This window comes from Pezoporus wallicus, unplaced genomic scaffold, assembly GCF_028554395.1.
Source record: "Pezoporus wallicus isolate ANWC-B61680 ecotype Strahan unplaced genomic scaffold, APGP_CSIRO_Pwel_v1 scaffold_8769, whole genome shotgun sequence".
NCBI lineage: Eukaryota > Metazoa > Chordata > Aves > Psittaciformes > Psittacidae > Pezoporus > Pezoporus wallicus.
The window spans coordinates 98,060-117,232 of NW_026642673.1; the positions used below are offsets into that span (position 1 = coordinate 98,060).

Consider the following 19,173-nt stretch of genomic DNA (forward strand, 5'->3'; position numbering starts at 1 on the left):
CTCTGATGATCCCAGACATGAGCCTGAGTGTGTTACCCAGGGAACCCCCATGGGCTGGACCAAAGCAAGTGCTTCGGGCTGGGGCACCAACAGTTACGCTCCTGGAGTGGTACGAAGCTGGGCACCTTTCCTTGCCCATCACCTGATGGTGCAGCTGCCAGTGCTCTGCAAGGACTGCACTCACTTGTCTGAAGCATGACCCGGGTGCCTCGGCTTGCCCCTCGCAGCCCATCGCTGTGGTATCAGGGCAGGGGATGTGCAGATGGGGGCTGGCTGCCCTCCTCTCTCCTGCTGACCACCAGCACCCGTCGTTGGGTTCTGATTCACTCCCATTTAACTCTGTCCGCAGTGGCCTGGCTTCCCAGGAAAGGCAGTGCTGAGATCGCTTTAATTGGCCTGACATTTCACTAAACAAACAAAAATCCCACACCGAAACAAACCAAAGAGCCCCATATAATGCTTAATTGGCTGTGGCGCTTTGTCTACCTATTCATCCAACCCTGTTCAAAGGCGGCGAGGGCTCCAGGAAATGGAAAAGCACATGCATAATAAGGTTACGTGCTATTCAAGTCAGCAAGCAACCTGTCCTGGGATGCAATTACAGCGGATAGCAGGGACAAGGCAACAGTTCAGGCTCGAGACTTCTGCGCGCTCGCTCGGGATTCATCGCCTCGACTTTGTACCTGCGCCTCATTGAAGTGCCTTGTTTGAAGTGCCTCGGTTTGATTCATCAGTCAGCGGATAAATTACACAGCGGATGGGGAGGGGAGCAGACACCGGGGGAAGCAAGAGGGGACAGGCACAGAACACAGCACTTGGCTCCACTCTGGAGACGCACAGGAGCTGCCCAAGAGCAAGCGTGATAGGCTGGTCCTCCCTCCATCACCTCCTCTCTGAGGTCTGAATGCTCACAGCACCAACAACCCAAATAAACAGAGAGAAGCTGGAGATTATGCATTCCTCTGGTAGCAGCAGGAGAGGAATCCAATAATAAGCGCAGCTTAAACATGGTGTCTAGCAACACTTGCCAGCCCATCCCTGTCAGAGTAGCTCAGCTATTTCCTTTCCTTCTGGATGATGTAGATTGATTGCTCGGTTTTATTAAAGACAAAGTGTGTTTAATGCTGAAAGGGAAGCAGGTCCCTGGAGGAGCAGAATCAATGCCCTCCCCTGGCCGCACATCGATCGCGGGGATGCGCGGACTGAGGCCAGAGCCAGGCTGGTGCAGCAGGAACCTTTGGCAGGGCTCTGCTCACAAACACCCACCCCACAGCCACAGCCACCTTCACCGGCACAGCCCTGGCTACTTACTCTTCACAGTGAGAAACATGGACTTGCTGATGTCCGTGCCCACGCCGTTGCTGGCCTGGCAGAGGTAGTAGCCGATGTCCTCCTCCAGCACGTGGCGGATGAGCAGGGAGCTGTTGGGCAGGATCTGGATGCGGCCCGTGAGGGGTATGGGGTGGTACTGCTGGGGGTTGCCGCTTCCTAGGAGGGGACACAGAGCACCAGTGAGGCACCGTGCCGAGCGGTGCCGTCCCCACCCTCGCTACCGTGTCTCCCCCTTACCTTTCGCGTGTTTCCACATGACTTTCGGAGGGGGGTAACCATCAACGGAGCAATTCAGCACCCCAGCTTTTCCGTAAATGCCATCTTGGTTGTTGGGTTGCACCACAAACCGAGGAGGCACTAATTGGAGAGAAAAGACGGTCACTGTAGTGAGAAACCCATCAGTGCCATGCAATTCCTCCTTGCTTGCGGGCACACGGGTGCCCTGGCTCAGCCCTGCTCCTCGCCCTCCTCGCCTGCTGCTGTGCCTTTTCTACAACCAGAGAACAGCGTTCTCTCCTTCTACCCTTATTACTTATCTCTGCTCCCTACCCCTTGCTGTCCACCCTCCACGGCAGCAGTATCAGGACCAGGCTGGATGTGCCCCATGGCACTCACCCCGCACGATGAGCTGCCGCTCCCGGCTGACCGTGGCAGCGTCATTGCTGGCGATGCAGGTGTAGTTGCCATTGTGCTTGAGGGACACGCTGGAGATCTGCAGGGAGCTCATGAACTCCTTGCTCTCGATGGTGACGCCGGAGCCGGAGAGGATGACGTGCCCGTCCTTCCTCCAGGTGATGTGGATGGGCATGTCCCCGGAGGACACCACGCAGGGGATGTAGAGGAGCTGCCCGATGGAGGCTGGAGGGAACTCGAAGGGCTGGATCAGAGGCGGGACTGTTGAAGGGAGAGGCAGGGCACACTGCAGAGCCCATGCAGGGATGGGCTGCAGTGAGGCTTGGGGGAGATGCTGCCCAGAAATGAAGGCAGAGAACAGCAGAAGGCCTCTCCCACCGTGCTAAGAGCAGGATGGAGAAACAGCGACCTGCAGAGCAGAGCAGGCCCTGCTCCAGGGAAGCCCCGGCCACCCCCCTGCGCGTGCCGGCTGAAATTCCGCCTCAGCATTTATCTGCTTGCAGAAAAAGCACTCATTAGATGGATGCTCTTCTTAAAGGCACCGGATTCAGAACCAGCCATTATCTTTCTGATAACTTAATTAGGCAACCGCAGCATCTCTGGCAATGTGGGAGGGGGAAGAAAGCGGAGAGAGGGAGACAATTAGCTCAGCACCTGGAAGATGAGATCCTCTTTCCGCAGTCTCCCTAATTAAATTAGCAGGCTGCCAATTGTCCCTTCAGCAGACACGAGCTGCCCTCTTGTACAGGCTGAGCAGCAGCTCCCTGCCCAGCCCTGGGCTCCCATCTCCACCCCATGCCCAGCCCAGCACATCGCAAAGGTCTCCGCTCCAGGGCTCTGCCTGGCCCCACACTGACCAGGTAGCTCCTGTGCCTTCTCCAGCTACAGCAGCGTGGCTCAAGCTGCTGGAGACATGGAGCCAGAGCCGCCTGTTTTCCATAATTAATGAATAATTAATTGGGAATGCACTGCAGTCTATTGCAGAGTGGGGATGGGCTTGAGGATCCACGCCCCTTCAAACACGCCCCACCAGCTGCGTTCCAGCCACCAGGAAAAGGACAGGCTCCCTCAACAGAAGAGCTGTCCCTGCTCAAGCTCCCCACAACCGGAGCTTGCAACTCCCCTTCCCAGTTCGTTTCCATTGCGACTCTTTCTCCAGTGCTTCCAGGCTCTCGTGTGCCTGCAGCAGGAGCTGGCTGCACGTCCATACCCCAGGACAACGCACGAGGGTCTTCCAGCCCAGCCAGCCACAGCGGCTCTGGAGGGGAACCCCAGCAAACAGCATCACCCCAACGGTGCCCCAGCACTGCTGGCTGCAGAGCACGGCTGCTGTCAGCACTGTGGTCCCCAGATTGCCAGTCACCCAAGCAGGGCAGCATCTAAACCAGGGCATGAGTGTCCCTCGGTGCAAGGCCGGGGGCTGCTGTATACCCCCAGTCCCTGGGGAGCAGCACTGGAGGGGAGCTGTAGAGCTTTTACTACCACATGCTCGGAAAGACCTGCATAACTCACTCGTGGCAGTTAATGTGGTCGCAGGCACTTGTGGCAATAAAAGCTTTACAGCGCTCCACGCCACCCTGTGCTCCTCGTGCTGTGCAGTTACATTTATTCACTCGGCTCTGACTCTCTTCTAGGGCTTTGCAATTCTTTTCCACAGGCCTTTTACCTGCTGACTGGAGCAGTCAAGGAATGGAGCAAGCGGGGCCATGGAATATCTTGGGCAGCCATGGAATGAAGACCTATAGAGCCTCTCTCCACACCAGCCCTGCCTGTCCCATACTCCCCAGAAGATCAGTATTCACACAGCTCTGGCCTCTTTTCAAGCCCTGAGGCTCCCACGTAGGAAGGGACTTTATATTAAGTGAGGAAAGCAGGGCTGGCTGTCCTCTGCACTGCAGACCCAAGGGGAGAGAAGTCCTCCCCACACTGCCTTAGGTTACCAGCAGCCTACTCTTCCCTTTGCAAAGCCTCGGAGAAGAGCATTAGCTAATCAAGGGGTAGCATCTATAATCAGCTTGATGCACTCTCTTGCTAACCTGATTCTTAATAAGAAAATGGTGGATGGGAGGGGAAGGAGGGGGATCAGAGCAAAATCCAGTCCATGAATGCCCTGCTGGGTGAGACAGAGAAAGACAATTGGCCAGCTCCGGCCCCAGCGCGGCTCTGTTTGTCTGAATGATTTACTGCGAACACCGTGCTGGTGATGGGCAGGGCCGACCCGACAACTCTGAGCACGGGAGATACGGAGCTCAGCACAATCTCAGCGAGTCACTGGCAGGGAACGCATCCGGCTCAATTCATTAGGACTGATAGCTCCCTCAATGGGACTGAATAATTGATGGCCTGGAGAAGCTTTTAAGATGTTCTGTGCGCTCGGAAGACCAAGAGTATTATATTTTAAAAAGCTAACACACACAGAAAAACATGGGTGAAGGTGATCCAAGCAAAGGTTAGATGTTTTAATACTCTGTGTTTACACCGTAAATCCTTGCTCCATTGCTTGTAGTGGGAAATGGATACAGCATGGCTCAGGGAAGCTGCCAGCACGAGCAGCTCCAGGTACCCGCTCTGCAGGAGCTGAGCCAGCTCCCCAGGGATGCTGCAGTGGAGCTGAGCTCCCATCGGTGCAGTGCCTGCAGGGCACAGCCACTGCATAACCATGGAGTCCCCTGTGCGATGTTCTCTGCCTCCATCTCATTGCAGAGATGTCCCCAGCACAACTTGGTTGGCCTCTCCATCTCACCCAGGGAAAGCCTCTCCAGCAGCTTACCTTTCACTGTGACGTGGACGCTCTGGCTGATGGAGAGCTGGGGCTGGATCAGCACGCTGCACAGATACTCTCCTTCATCCATGCCTTTCTGGACGTCCATCAGCTTTAGAGTCCCGTTTTCAAAGACCACTTGGCGGTGGTTATCGGGCAGCAGCAGAGAGTCCTTGTACCACTTGATGGAGTAATACGGGTACCCGATCACCCTGCAGTTGATGAAAGTGTCCCTACCCGCTACCGCTGTTATGTTCTTCATCGCTCGGATGCTCGGGGGACCTACATATTGGGGAGGAAGGAAGAGGCAGGCTAGGTTAATTCCGAAGGGCGGTTTGGTTGCATGTAGAGCTGCTGCTATTTCAGATGAGCCTCACAGGCGAAGGAGGTAACCAGAACGGTTGGGACCCATCCTGGTTTTGGGTGAGGAGCAGGCATAGGCTCCTCTCTGAGCACGCTCATCGGCTAAATGTGATAGCTATCACACATGCCTACAGCAGCGCTGCTCTGGATGGTGGCTGTGGTCCTCTACCAGTTCCTTTAAGCAGTGCCTTCAGCCACAGGGACTGCAGAGGGCTGGGGAGCACTCCCCCCCATCTGCAGCCACACTCTGCCTCGCTTGGAAGGAAGCTGCCCGCTTGTGCCAAACATCCTTGACAAGAGCTGCTCCGGGAGCCTGGCTTCCATTGGGAATGTATTTTACCTCCCCTAAAACACACCCCTCTCAGCCTCCCACTGGCGAACTGAGTGTGGCTGAAAAGCCAGACAGTCACCACGTTCTGGCTGGCTCCCATGCTGGCAGGATGCTGCAGGTGAGTAATTTCAACAAGAGGTTTCATGCATCAATAATTACATTGTTCTCCCAGCCACTGCATAAAACAGCAGACTAATCTAAAGCTTAACCCTATCTTGACTCCTCGTCCTAAGGGCAGAGCAGGATAACGGCTTAACAGACACTCAGGATAAGCCAATGGATGGTGGTTCTCATGCTGGGACGTGTTAAGAAAATGAGCAGGAAAAAAGAAATTAGCATCTGGTTCTGTAACTGTCTCCGGGGCCTGTCTGAGGGACTTGCTCCATTCCGGGGCAAAAAAAGCCTGAATCTTATCTAGTGACAGCCCATCAAGAGCTGGGAGAGGAGCAAGGGAGACAAGGCAACGTCCTCATTGAAAAGGCTGCTCTGGCTTCTCACTGCTGAGGGATGAACTCGCTCCAAATTTAGCAGTAAACAGCAGCAAAATCCCGACTCTCCTGGGATCCCAGCCAGAAAATCACCAGATCCATGGCAAACGTGAGACCCAGCAAACCCAGCCCTTCACCCCTCCGGAGACAAATAAACACTGCCTTGCCTCTGTCTCACTCCCACCTGTAAGCTTGGAAGCTTTAATTGGTGTTTATGAATGGGCAGGGGCTTATACCAAACCCCGTGCCTAAACACACGTCCCTGTAACACACCGAGCAACACGCTCCAGCCGTAATAACACGGTGATTAACGTGGCCATGGCTTTTAGCAGACAAAGAAAACACAGACATGACAAATCAAAGCTCATTTTCCACGATTTCATGTGCTGCCTCATCATCGTTTGTCATGTAGATCCCTGCGCCGGCAGGCACGCTCCCTGCCAGGGAGCCAGCCATGGGAGAGCATGGGATGCTTCTGTGCTCACCGTGGCCTTCTCCATGCACAGGGCTCCTTGGGGAGGTGTTGAACAACCCCTTGGCAGGACCTCCATGGGGACAGAGTGGACCCCAATGGGGAGAACGCTGCCTTTTTCCCCCTGCAAAGCCAAGCTCTGGTTTTCCAAAGTCACCAAGTGCTGTGCACTTAAATTCCTGGTTTTAAACGTCAGGGAAGCTCAACGCTGTGGGCAGGCGTGTGAGCAAGTGGGGAATCAGGGAATGGGATCAGGGCAGCCAGGGAGACCCCTGCAGCTGGGAAGAGGATGGAGAGGTGAGGAAGAGCCATCGGCTAGGAAACAGAACACAACCAAAAGCCCAGTACAAGTCCTATTCTGATATTTAAAAGTAGACAGGCACCTCTTACGTTTATTCGCGCTTGGTATTCGGCGCTGCCCACCGAGTTCCGCGCGGTGCACCGGTACACGCCGCCGTCCTTGATCTGCGGGCTCGTCACGTTCATGTGGCTGACCGTGGTGCCGTCCGACATGGTGTACTGGTTGGTGCGGTGCCCGCTGTCCCGCGGGATGGGCTCGTCGTCCAGTGCCCAGGTCACGGTCGGCGGCGGGGCCCCCTTGGCGGCGCACATCAGGGAGAACTGCTCCCCCGGGTTGACCACCTTCTCGCTGAAGGAGGAGACGATGCGGGGGGTCCCATCTGGGGGGCACCCAGCGGGACGGGGGTCAGGGAGCGGCAGGCACCGGCAGCAGAGTCACCCGGCTTTGAGCTCCCGCCTGGAGAGGAGCCCTGCATCCCTGCCAAGCATCCCTGCGGCAGGGAGATGCTGAGGGGCGCATCCCTGGTCCAGACACCCAGTGATGTGCATCGGAGAGGGGACACCTGCCTGGCCCAGGGGATGGGGATGGGCAAGTCAGCTCTTATTCTGGTCCTTCCCCATCCCCGCTGTGCTGCATCCCTAAGTTGCTTGCAGATGGCATGCACAGCCCAAGAAGTGTGGCAGTCTGGCCCCAGGATCCCCCACCCTTGTAGGTCTCACTGCACTCCAGCCATGCACAAAGCACCCTGCTGCACCTCGGGAATGTGGCAGCTTGGAGAGGGGCCAAGGAAAGCCCTCCCTAACCGCCCCCCACCCCGAGGAAGCCAGCTCACCCTCCAGCATGATGATGGAGAAGTCCTGTGCTGTCTGGGACTTGCGGGTGGCAAAGCACTGGTAGGCTCCAGAGTGGCTCTTCTGCGCAGCCGTGATGAGGAGGGTCTCATTGCTGATGCCCCGGATGGAGATGTAGTCATCCACCACCACGAGGTCCGTGTTGCGGTACCAGCGGATAACGTACTCGGGGGACCCGCTGAGGGCACAAGAGAGGATGACGGTGCTGCCGATGCCTGTTTTGAGCTTCTTTGGTGTGAGGGTCACACGCAGAGGGTCTGTGCGAGAAAGGGTGAGAGTGGTGATGGTGTCTCACCGTTCCTGTGCCTCTCTGCCTTTCCTGAACTGGAAGCACCAGCCTGACTACACGTAAAATGTCACACAGGCAGCACACAGGCAGGCGGCCCCCCCACTGCCCCTGCTGCCGACAGCCCAGCTTTTAGTGTGAGCCCCAGGCCCCTGGCAGAGCAGGCCCTGGTGGGGAGGTGGCAGGGTGGCTGGAAGAGGACACGGTTTGTGTGGTGGGGACAACGTTGAGCTGGGGATGTGCCAGGGTGGCTCTCAGCGTGCTGTGCTCGTCACAGCGCCGCTCCAGGTAAGGCCCACACTTTGCATGCTGGTTCTGGCAGCTCTGGTACCACCAGGATCCCAGTGACAGGAGACAAGGAACAAAGCACGTGATGAATGCTTGGCCTGCCCAGATGGTGTTTACTGTTTGGCTGCAGCTTCTTTTATGTAAATCAACCAAACAAAGCGCAGAGGCACCTAATGTAAAACCAACATCACCAGCCAGCAATTTACATCCCCCAGCACTGCTCTGAATGTTCCCGAGGCCCCTCGCCCTGCCCTGACTGAAGCACTAAATCAGGAGACGTCTGCAGTCCCGCTGCTGCAGCGTGATAAACCTCCTGCAAGTGCTCTCAGCACCACATCGCACACGTTGCATCGCTTCCAGCGTGCAATGCTGAAATACAAGGCTCGTAATTTCTGTGCCTGCGTAAAACCTTTAAGGCTTTATAAAGGTTTATGTTTAAGAAGGCCGAGGACGGGAGCCTCCCCGCCAGCTCTCACCTATGACCGTGAGGGTCCCCGTGACCTCTGCGGACCCGAAGGTGTTGGTCACCTCGCAGATGTAGGTCCCGCTGTCCTCCACGCGCAGGTCACTGATGCTCAGCCCTGTGATGCGCTTGGTCCAGCGGCTGTCGGTGGGCAGCGGGCGCCCGTCCTTGATCCACCGCACGGCCGGGTTGGGGTATCCTGAGGCGATGCAGGGCAGCTCCACCGGGCGGCCCGCCCTCACCTCCCGGGACTGGAAGCTGTCTAGCATCGTGGGGATGGACTCTGCCGGGTCTGGGTTGGAGAGGAAACAGGCTCACGTGGAGAAGAGGGACACAGCGACAGCAGGAAAGGCCCTGGCATGGTGACACCATCACCACCATGCCCCAGCTGTGAGAGCAGCTATCCCCATCCCCATCAGCCAATGGCTGTGCTGGGCAGGAGCGCAGGATGCCAGCCACATCCTCACTGGGCAGAGTGGCCTGGGCAACCTGGGACATCCGGTGCATCCCTTGGGAGCCAGGGCTGGTGGGTGGGAAAAAGCGTCTGACTAGCTGATGGGGTGAATAAACTCAGCACCGGAGGAATTACTCAAGGTGACACCTAATTGGTGCAAAATACACAAATTCTGTGGCACATTTCAAAATGTACAAGCAAAGGGGCCCATCGGGCAGCTGGGAAAGGAGAAAATTAATCACCAAGTCTCAGGCGTGAAATTAAATTCCAGGGGAAAGAAAGCTCTTTCATTACTCCCAAACAGAAGTGAAACGCTGTGACGTGTCAGTAATGACAGCGACCAGGAGGGGAATGGGACAGATCGAACATGCATGGGGAGGGGATGGTACATTCAGCGGCTGCATGGGCTCCTTGGAGCAGGCCACATGGGAGGGACACAGGACCTTCGGGTCTCTAAGAAGCATAGGGAAGGTCAGGGAAGCCCCAGCCGAGCCTGGACCCTTTCCCTACCCTCTATGGGGTTAATTCGAGGAGCTGATGTGGAAGCCACAGCCTGTGCACCCGAGGACAGTTAAAGCATATGGCAGGAAGCGGGCGCGCCGCAGCCGAGTGGCTGCGAGTCAGGCAAACTCCCTCCCGAGCGGAGTAATTTGGGCAGTGAGCGGAGCCGGGAGCGCCCCGGGATACCCGGCACTGGGGACTGCACTGCCTGCGCTGCAGTATCGCTTGCATGTTCGTCACATCGCGTCAGGCTGCTCACATCGCGGGCTGTCACATCGCATCGCATCGCACCCCGTCGCCTCTCGCTCCGGGTACTGCGCAGCGCGGCTGCGGCCAGCGCTGGGGGGTGCGTGCTCGGGGGTACATGTGAAACAGCACAAACCCCTTGTATAGCCTCAATGGGACCTCCTACCCCCGCACTGGGACGTCCTCTTGCTGCAGGGATGGGAGGTATCGATGCCATCGCTCCCTCCTGCATCCAAGGAAGCCACGCACTCAGCGTGCGGGCAGGGAGCTGGCACACGGGCAAGGATGGACACCTTGAGCTGCATCAGGCCTGCAGGCAGGGCTCCCATCACCCGCAGCCACGTGCTCACCTGAGACCGAGAGCCTGGCTCCGTTGCTCTGCCGCGTCTCCCCACTGTATTTGTGCTTGGTGATACACCTGTAGGTGGACAAGGCATCTTCCTTCTGCACGTCCGATATGTACAAACCTCCATAAGAAGTAATAAAAAACCTATTTTCTGGAGACACAAAGGGAGGAGGAGGTGAGTGAGTGAGCCAGCTCTGACCCAGCACTTGCCATTGCAGCCTCATGTGCGCATCAGCCCCTGCTCATGGGCACAGTATTGTGCCCTCCAGCACTCATCCTGCAGCAAGTGCACCCAACCCAAGCACGCACCTCCTAGGGCTTGGATTCAGCAATGAGCTCTGGCCATGGAGCTGCAGCGGCACTGTGGCTGCAGAGGATGAGGAGGAGAGCGCGCAGCACGATGCTCCGGCAGCACGATGCTCCGCCACCACGCTGCATAGCAACGCCACAATTAAAAGTGAGTCTGTCCCGCTGAGTTAATAATTAGCTCAACTTACTTAGAAGCATGTGAAAACAAATAAGGGCTTCAGCTGGTATTTGAGCCCTGGGAGAAGGATGCAGGAGAGCAGGCAGGGCAGCACAGCCCCCTCCAGGCAGCAAGTTTTGGAGCCTGGTGCACGCCAAAGCACATGGGGAAAGAACCCTTGGATCTGCTCATGGAGCCAGCCTGACCCCTATAATCCATCATGAATAAGAGCAGTAATTAACACAAATGGAAAGAGCTGCACTGTGGCACAACAGAGCAGCTACACAGAGAGCAGGCTAGGCAGAGGGAGCGGAGAGAAGGTCCCCTGCCCCACTGCCAGTGCCAACAGTGACAGCAAGACTTCAAACCTGGCTTCTCCGGGGTTTCTTCCAGCACCAGCCTCCACTGAGCCTCAGCTGGGAGCGGAAGGTCCACTGACGGTTGCCAGCCAAACCATCCCATACCCAGCGCAGCAAATGCAGAGAGGCAGAAGTAGAGCAGAGATAAAACCTTTAAACCCAGCCTTTAAAGCAGTAATGGCTGCAAACAGCTCCTGCACCATGCCTGGCAAACCAGGATCTCCTTGATGAGGCCAGTCAATGCGCTTATCTTCTGGAAGGATGTTCATGGTTTAGGTGGAGTCAAACCCATCAGTGCAGGAGAAGCACGGGCACAATACAGGACTAGAGACACACGCTCCCAGAGGAGCCTAGCTGCAGGGAGAGGACCACAGCAGTCTCTCCCTGCGAGCACTTGAGGTGACAGACTGGCAGAAAACAGGGCTCTTCACCCAGGGAGCACATCCCCAGCACGAGCCAAGGCAGCGGCAGCCCTGAGCTCTGTTGGCACTACCCCGCTCCAGCTGCAGCTTAGCTTGATGTGTGTGCTTGACACTAATTGCTTGATACAAGAGTATTAGGGACTTGAAACAGCAAAGAAATGGCAACGTAGCCAGCTGCCGTTAGCAGGAGGCACAGGTTCTCCTTGGGAGCAGCAGGAATGCCGTGCTGTGGTGACCATCCCCACACCTCTCATAAGCTGCAATCTGCACACATCACGGTGCCTGCATTCCCAGCCCTGCTTGGAGGGGTCAGCCCCCCCCAAAACCTCAGGCACCGCTTTGCCTCCATGCTGCAGCACAAGGACAGCAGCACGCACACTGTGCCAGTATACAACTGGGAGCAGATGCTCCATGGTGCATCTTGTGCTCTGTGCCACCAGCCGGAGGCATCAAGGGACTGGTGAAAACCTCTGCAAGAGGAAAGGGGGCAGTGCCCTTGCAAGTGAACCGAGATAACATGCAAATCAAACATTAATGTTTCATCTCCCATCAAACCAGCAAGAGAACAGCATTGGCATTTGGGGGAGCAGCTTGCCATGGCAGCAGGAGCCACATTTTGCAAAGTCCTCAGCAACCACAACTGGTCCCCATATAACCACACACAAGTCAGTGCATGGTTAACCACAGCCCTGCTCACAGACATGCTGTGCTCCCCCTCTGGAAACAAAGCCTTGCACAAGCTGGAATGATGTACAGGGAGCCAGAAACCATCGTGCTGCATCCCTGCCCCGGGACATGGGGCAGCAGCAGTCCATGAGAGCCGAACTCGCACACACACAGAGGCAAAGACAAGCAGAGCCTCAAGCTCCTGCCGGGATAGTAGGAGATGATGAGAAGGGCTGCACATGGAGGCAGTGCCGGATGGGAGTGCAAACTGAGCCCTTCCTGCACCTACTGACCCCAGAATCTGCAGGGTTTGCTACCCACTTCTCTACCATGGAGCAATAGGAGGCATTTAACCCCTTGCTAACTGTGGCTTTGAAGATGCAGGGCAATAACTGATGTAAAAGGCCCTGACAGAGACCTCACCACAGTGAGTGCTGAGTTTGCCAGCAAGATTAACGCCAAAGGTCGCTGAATAAAATCAGATCTTTCTGCCTGCCAGGAGGAGGAAAAGCTTTACGGGAAGCAGAGGATTAAGTACACCCGTGGTCAGACGGGAGCGATGTGCCTCTAATAACTCTTCCAGCCAGACCTGAGCTGCTGCCTCTGGAAGCGCCTCACCAAAGCCCCTCTCATCCACCTTTGTACAGGAGGAGCCCCACCGGCCTCAGGAGCTTGCTCCTCAATCAGGGAGAAACACAAGGATATTGGGGGCTCTCCCACGTGGCAAACACCAGGAGGGTCACACAAACACACGCAGACACGTATTTGCTGTTACCAGAATCCTCTCCCATATCCCGTGGTGACTCCTGTCTTAGTCCCAGGGCCCCTCCAATTGCAGGAGGAAAGCTGCAGTCAATACAGGTTACAGCTGCTGCTCCATGCAGTATAGATTCACAAAGCCAACGGGGTCAGAGCTTCAGCAGAGAGCACATTTATAGTTCATAAGACTAACGAGAGAACTTTCTCTTGGTACTGAAGAATCAATAGGTGCCAGCATTTATGAATTAGCCATACTTGGAGTATATGCATCCCAAGGCATCCCAGACAAGTCCAATAACTGCTTGGTGCTATGCCTGTCCATGTTTGCAGTGACAAACGTCTCCTGGGGACTTGGCATGGAGGGGGAAGCCCTGACAAAGCCTGTGCTTTGCTGCTGCTGTAACAGCACTTTTCTGCTATGGCTGCTGTTCCGGGATGACATCTGCCTGGCATGGGGCTTCCCTGGGGACAAGGAACCCAAGATTAAAGATCCATCCATCCCAGAGATATTAAAGAGGATGCACAACTGCAGATTCAATCAGAGCTGCATGATACCCAGCAGATTGATGTCCATGTTTGCCTGCAGCGGGGATCCCAAGGGAGTGCACAGCGGTGGCTGCTCCCCAGCCCTGGCAGAGGCAGCACATCTCTCCTGCCTGGCAGAGCTGCTGCGCACCCAGCCGAGCATTCCCACCTCGAATTGCATGGGCACCCATAACACAATCAATGCCAGCCGAGCAAGTGGGTCAGGCTCTGTGCCAAAGGGCTCCTCTGTCCTCCTCCTCCTCCTCAACCCTTTACCTGAAGAAAGCACTGTGCCCCAGAAAACTCATCCCCACGACTGCAGTAGCTGCATCCAGAGAGGGCACAACACGGGCTGCTGCCTGTTCTCAGAGCCTGCCCATTGCCCTGTGGAGCTGCTGCCTGCTCCTGCGGGCACCAGAGGCTTGGCTGGGAGCATCCCCCTGCAGACCTGGAGATCCGGACATTAACACAAGCCCTTTCCCCAGTGCTGCGGCAGGAGCACGGGCAGGCACCCCGGCCACAGTCCTGCTGCTGCTGCGGAGCCAGAGCGGGGGGAGCAGCAGAGGAGGGGTGGAAATCAAGGAGCCGTGACCGGCTTTCCACCTCCCCTCCTTAATCTCCTTTATAAACACGGCTCCGTCTCCTCCCGTTACAGGATTAACACCCATCTCTCATTCTGCTCTCGCAACAAGATTCTGCTCCTAATTACGCTGTAATAAAACCGGGCGCGCTCCCAGGGCTTCTTCCAAATGACTTGTCGACACTCGGCGAGATTGGATCCTACCCGGGCCCGTTTCCGGCCCCTCTGCCTGACGTTCATTAGGCACGCATGAGGGAGAGGGTTTAAGAATGGAATTACATTTAAATGGCTTTTCTGAGAGGGAGAGAGGGACCAAACAGGAGAGAGAGAGACACGCAGGAAAGGTTTAAAGGGAGGATGTCGCTGTCACCTCCCTGGCACTCTGCTGCCCGGCAGCCACGGTGACAGGCCCCCACTCCTGGGCACCCCAGGGACAAGCCCCCTGCCCCTGCGGATCAGTGGGGCTCTGCAGCCAGCGCGCACCAGGGTGCACAACTCCCGGGCACTCTCCTCTCCCCACAGCACAGAGAGCCTGCAAGAGGACCAGGGGCATGCAGTGCGGAGCAGGAGCGGGCAGAAACAACCTCCGGAGGCAGGGATTTTAGGAAAACAGGCACCAGCACAAGGATGGGATGGGGGAAATCGGGTGCTGGCGTTGGCAGCCCCAGTGCAGTGCCTGCAGCTCACACCAGTGTCTCACACCACGGCTCTCACCGGCTGCTCAGGTGCGATCCCCACCGCAAGGGATTCATCACCGGCAGCGTGACAAAGGGCTCCCGAGGAGCCGGGGGGGCCCGCGCGCTCCCGGTGGATGAATTGCTGCCTTCACAAGGAACGCGCCGGGTGGGAATCACGGCGCCGCAGCCCCCCCTCCACGCAGGGCCCCGGCTCTCCCCGTCCTAAAGCACGCATCGGCTCCGCAGCTCTGACAGCCCATGTAACAATTAGCATCTCTGTCCCTTTACTCTCCGTGCGATGGCTTTACCATCTGCGTATCGCTGTCTGGGCAGCAAAAGGCGTAAGAGAAGCTCTGGTTTTGTGCACGGGAAGCCTTTGGGGAGGGGAAGTGTAAGGCTGCGTTTTAACGCGACGGGGGAAGGTGCTGGAGGAAACCACAAGTGTTAATTTCATTTCACCCCAGATAATGACAAACGTTGCTATTAACGGACCGGTTTATACAGGTGAGAGGCGGCTCCAGACGCTGCCTTCCCCATCGGACTCACTCACAGCATGCATTTGCTGCTACCTGGACGTTCCTTCCCAGATACGGGCTCACAAGCCGGCAAACTTGGGAAAACAGATGTTAAGGAAGATCTCTTTCTATGAGCTCCCTCGGAAGCAAGGCATCCTGCAGGGCTGGTTGGAGTTATTAAATCAAGTGTAATTATTTACCAAAGGGGCAGCCTTGCACATCCCTTTCCTAGAGGTAAATCCGGAACTCTGCTTCCCACAGACCTGGATTCACAAGGCATCAGCGGGAGCAGAGTCTGCCTCTCCGGGCTTTAATCTGCCTCCGAGACAGCAGAACTTTTCACGGGCACACGCCGTGGAAACAAGGAATGTCTGGGGACACTTCCATTCCTTTGCATAAACGACTTAGGAATGACACACTTCCCTGGAACCCACCACGGAGAAGGAACTCCCCGGGCAGTGGTCAGAGCATCCCTGGCACCCGCCACAGCGGCTGGAGCCAAAAGGGAGGAGGAATGAATCTCTCCAGGTGGTCCGGAGCCGGGTAATACCAGTGGAAAACGAGAGAACAGGATGAAGAGCATTACAAAATGAATAGGAGGGGACTAGAGATTTCCACGGCTAATCCTGTTAACAAGACAATTTCTTATCAACCTCATTATGTGACAGCAAGCAGGGGGAGGGAAGGGGAGAGGAAAGGCGACGCCGGGCATGCCCGGGAGCAGCGGGGCTGGCAGAGGGATGCGCAGCTCCCGTCTCGTGCTTTAGCGAGGGTTGTGTTTCTATTTCCAAGGCGAGCTCAGCACTACTGGAGTGACATTTCGCACAGAGCAGTGCTGCCTGTGTTTGCAGCTCTCCTAGCGCTGAGCTGGAGCAGGCATAAAATAAACTCTATAAACCCCACTGAGATAACACTCCTTTCAAAAAGTGATTTTTCTGGCATCATTCTTTCTTAACCTCCTATTAGGACAAGCCTCGTTTCCCAGGAGGAAGCACAATGGAAGGCGTCAGTCTGCAGGTTCAGTGTGTGCCCACCTCAGCTTCAGCGTGGGCTGAGGGCTCAGCGGCTCTGTGCCCACCAGCACCCCCGAGCCGCAGCTCTGCCCGCCTGCCGTTCCCGAGCTGACTCCCGTCTCCTGCTCAGCCATGAGGAGCAAAGCCTGGCGCAGCAAACTGCTGCCGAGGCTTAGTGATTCCCCAAACTGAGCGCTGCTCCGCACCAGCCCCTCCTGCCCCCCGCGAGTCGCAGGGGCTTCACGCGCCTTTGTGCGCCAAGGCTCAGTTTGGGTTTAATTTGCTATTTAAAGGGCGGCGGAACGAGCCCGATTTCATGCTAATGAGGAGAGAATCTGGATCGAGCACTGTGCAGAAATTTGCATCTCAAAGCAGAAAACAGGAAGTCGCTAAGAAAGGAAAATCCAGCACCGAGGTAGCGTGTATGGCCATAATTAGGCTAATGCTGCCTCTGTTCTGTCAGCTCATTTCCATCAGCCCCAGGGTAACAGGGGACAACAGACTCCTCCACCACCCTCACCGCTGCATCGCTGAGATGTGATTCCCTGCCGTGGTACCCAGCTCCAGCACCCAGCCTGGGGGAGGGCCGGAGCGAGGGACGCTGAGGGGATGGCCGGTGGTTTGGGATGAAGCACAGCACGGGGAATACAGCCTCAGGAAGAAGGGCTTGCAAACAAGGGCATGCATCTGGAGATCCCTTCTCCAACGGTACAGCCAATGCCATGGGCACATGTGCCCACCCAAAGGAACAGAACATTGCGGTGCCCTTGTATTATCTCGTGTTATCCCAGTCACAGCCTCCTCAGAACCATGCTCACTCCCAGAACAGCCCTTGGAAGTGCCCAGCCCAAGGGCATGGTGATCACACAGCTCTGCCCAGCCACAAACCCAGCACCAGCTTTTGCCATCCACCCGCCTCAAACAGATACCGGTGGCACAGAGCAAGCGACTGTCCCCCATTTCCATCAATTTTGCCCAGATCTATAAATTGGGTTTTGTTGCCGCTGTAGACATTACCCTACAAACAACTCCAAATAGCTCTAACCAAGATATTTGCTCATAAAAATCAATCACGATCGCCGAGGATGACAGAAATGGAAAACGCCTAATGAAAACAAAGGGGGATACAACAGGTACTTCGGTCCTTTGCCATTCATCAGCAACCTCGGGTTATTAAAAATACGGAGGGGAACAAATCCTCCCATCTGCAAGCAAATCCTGGGAAATCTTGACAAGACAAGCACCCGTTCAGGGGGAAATCCTTTGCCCCCACTTCAGTCTGCAGGAGTTTCGCCGTCACTGCAATAGGAGTAAGGCTGCTGGATAACACGCGGATGATTTTCCCCACTTACATTGTCAAATGATCATCTTGCCCTGCAGTGAAATCTCAATAATTATCATGCCGAAGCATGCAAGAACAAAGAGAGGATAAAAAGCGGTGTTTTCTTCCAGGGAGCAGGGGGAGGGGGCACAGCTCCCAGTGTGTCCTTTCTCTAATGAGCTTTCCCGGGGCCGTGTGTCCCTGGTCCGAGCTGTGAGAAACCCTCGGCTGCCTTTCCGTGTGGCACGAGCCCCCCCCTAGCCCTGGATGGAGGGGAGCAGGCACCTCCGTGCCCACCGTGGTGGAGCTTCCCGATGAAGAAGCGCTGTTTGGGAGAAGCAGGAGGCACAGCTCCACGGCATCATCACCTGATTCCCAGTCTGAGCCCCCCAACTGTGCTGGGACCTCGAGGGGCTCATCCTGGGATGCAGGGAATGCTGCCACCAAGCCAAGCCGTGCCTTCACACCCCTTCCAGCACTGCCTGCCCGTTGGAGGGGTAACGCAAGGGGAGATAAGAGAGAAAGGGGACAGGAAGCGGGGTGGGGGGGAAGGAGGAGAACAAGAAAAACAAGACGACAGAACGCTTGCTCCACAGCCCTCGGCTAAATTACAAACCAGTTTACTGAGGTGGAAAGCTGCAGCGAGCTGAGGAGGAATATGTGGAAACCATCTGCAGATTTAAAAATAATCTATTTTACGATCCCCCTCGAACATATTCTTTTGCAGAAACCAAATAGGATTTGTTGTTGTTGTTTTGTGCAAACTGTTAGGGAAAAATTACTAGAAACATGCAGGGGGTTTTGCCTTCTTGAGTACTGAGAGGCTAAATATGCCCTTCCTTATGTTTAGAATAGTAACAGTCATCTTAAAATTAACTTGGTCTGCATCAGAGCTTAAGAACAGTTGCAATTCAGAGCCTGCAGAAAGCAGGACAAACCTGCACCGGGGTATGTAGCGCTTCTAGCTGACAGATGTCTTCCTACATACAGTAAATATAGGTCGTCTTTTCCTACCCAGAGAACTGTAGATCTTAATTAACCAGGCCACTAGCAGCATATGTAATGATTTTTTGCAGCTTCCTAAGTAAACCTTCCCTTGATGAGCCAGAGGGAGGATGAGCTGTGTGTGCACGGGAGCCATCTCCTCCTGACCCGAGCCCCGAGCCCCAAGCCCCAGCCTGGGCAACCTTTATGCTGCAGCTCCAGACGTTGGTGCACGCTATGAAATCTGCCTGACGAGATGAGAAGGGTGCAGAGCTGCACAGCGCCCTTACTGCTGATGGCCCGGGCCAGCCCCGAGCTCGGCTGTACCCGCGGCAGCCAGAAGGGGTTCTTCAGCTTCGCAGACTAAACCTCCTTGTAAACCACTCCTGGATTAAATCATCTCCAGGCTCCGAGAGCCAGAGCCAAACGAGCTAATGAAATCCATGCTGCATTAGCATAACGTCGTGCTGAGACCTAGGCAGAGGGGCAGTTGGTGCTGGGGTGGGTGAGGGCATCCAGCAAGCACCCTGCCTCGCGCTGGGTTTTGTGGATGGGATGCTCCAAATCTGGGAGCTGCTCTTTAAAACCCACTCGAATTAGAGGGAAGGGAGAGCAGAGCCCAAGCACATGGCCTGGATGCTCTCACAGCCTGCATTTCCACAGCCTAAAACACACCTGGTGGAGCAAGAGACAGACCCATCTGCAAAGGCCAAACTGGTGATGCTTGGGGTGCTCTGGCTTTCCAGAATGGAGCAAGAAGCTTCCTAGAG

The 19,173-nt window shown here is 55.9% G+C and overlaps 1 protein-coding gene across 3 annotated transcripts in view; it reads right to left on the reverse strand.

Moving 5' to 3' along the window:
- Positions 1 to 19,173, reverse strand: part of DSCAML1 (DS cell adhesion molecule like 1) — a 93,858-nt gene that overhangs the window by 18,093 nt on the left and 56,592 nt on the right. The window contains exons 4-11 of one of the 3 annotated variants that reach the window (XM_057432018.1): positions 10,121 to 10,267; positions 8,583 to 8,861; positions 7,514 to 7,789; positions 6,764 to 7,060; positions 4,736 to 5,008; positions 1,948 to 2,226; positions 1,570 to 1,689; positions 1,312 to 1,488 (exon numbers count right to left, since the gene is read on the reverse strand). In XM_057432018.1, the coding sequence (XP_057288001.1) occupies positions 1,312 to 1,488; positions 1,570 to 1,689; positions 1,948 to 2,226; positions 4,736 to 5,008; positions 6,764 to 7,060; positions 7,514 to 7,789; positions 8,583 to 8,861; positions 10,121 to 10,267 (1,848 nt within the window). Of the gene's footprint in view, positions 1 to 1,311; positions 1,489 to 1,569; positions 1,690 to 1,947; positions 2,227 to 4,735; positions 5,009 to 6,763; positions 7,061 to 7,513; positions 7,790 to 8,582; positions 8,862 to 10,120; positions 10,268 to 19,173 lie in introns of those variants that run through there. The other 2 variants (XM_057432019.1, XM_057432020.1) reach the window with 2 other exon arrangements.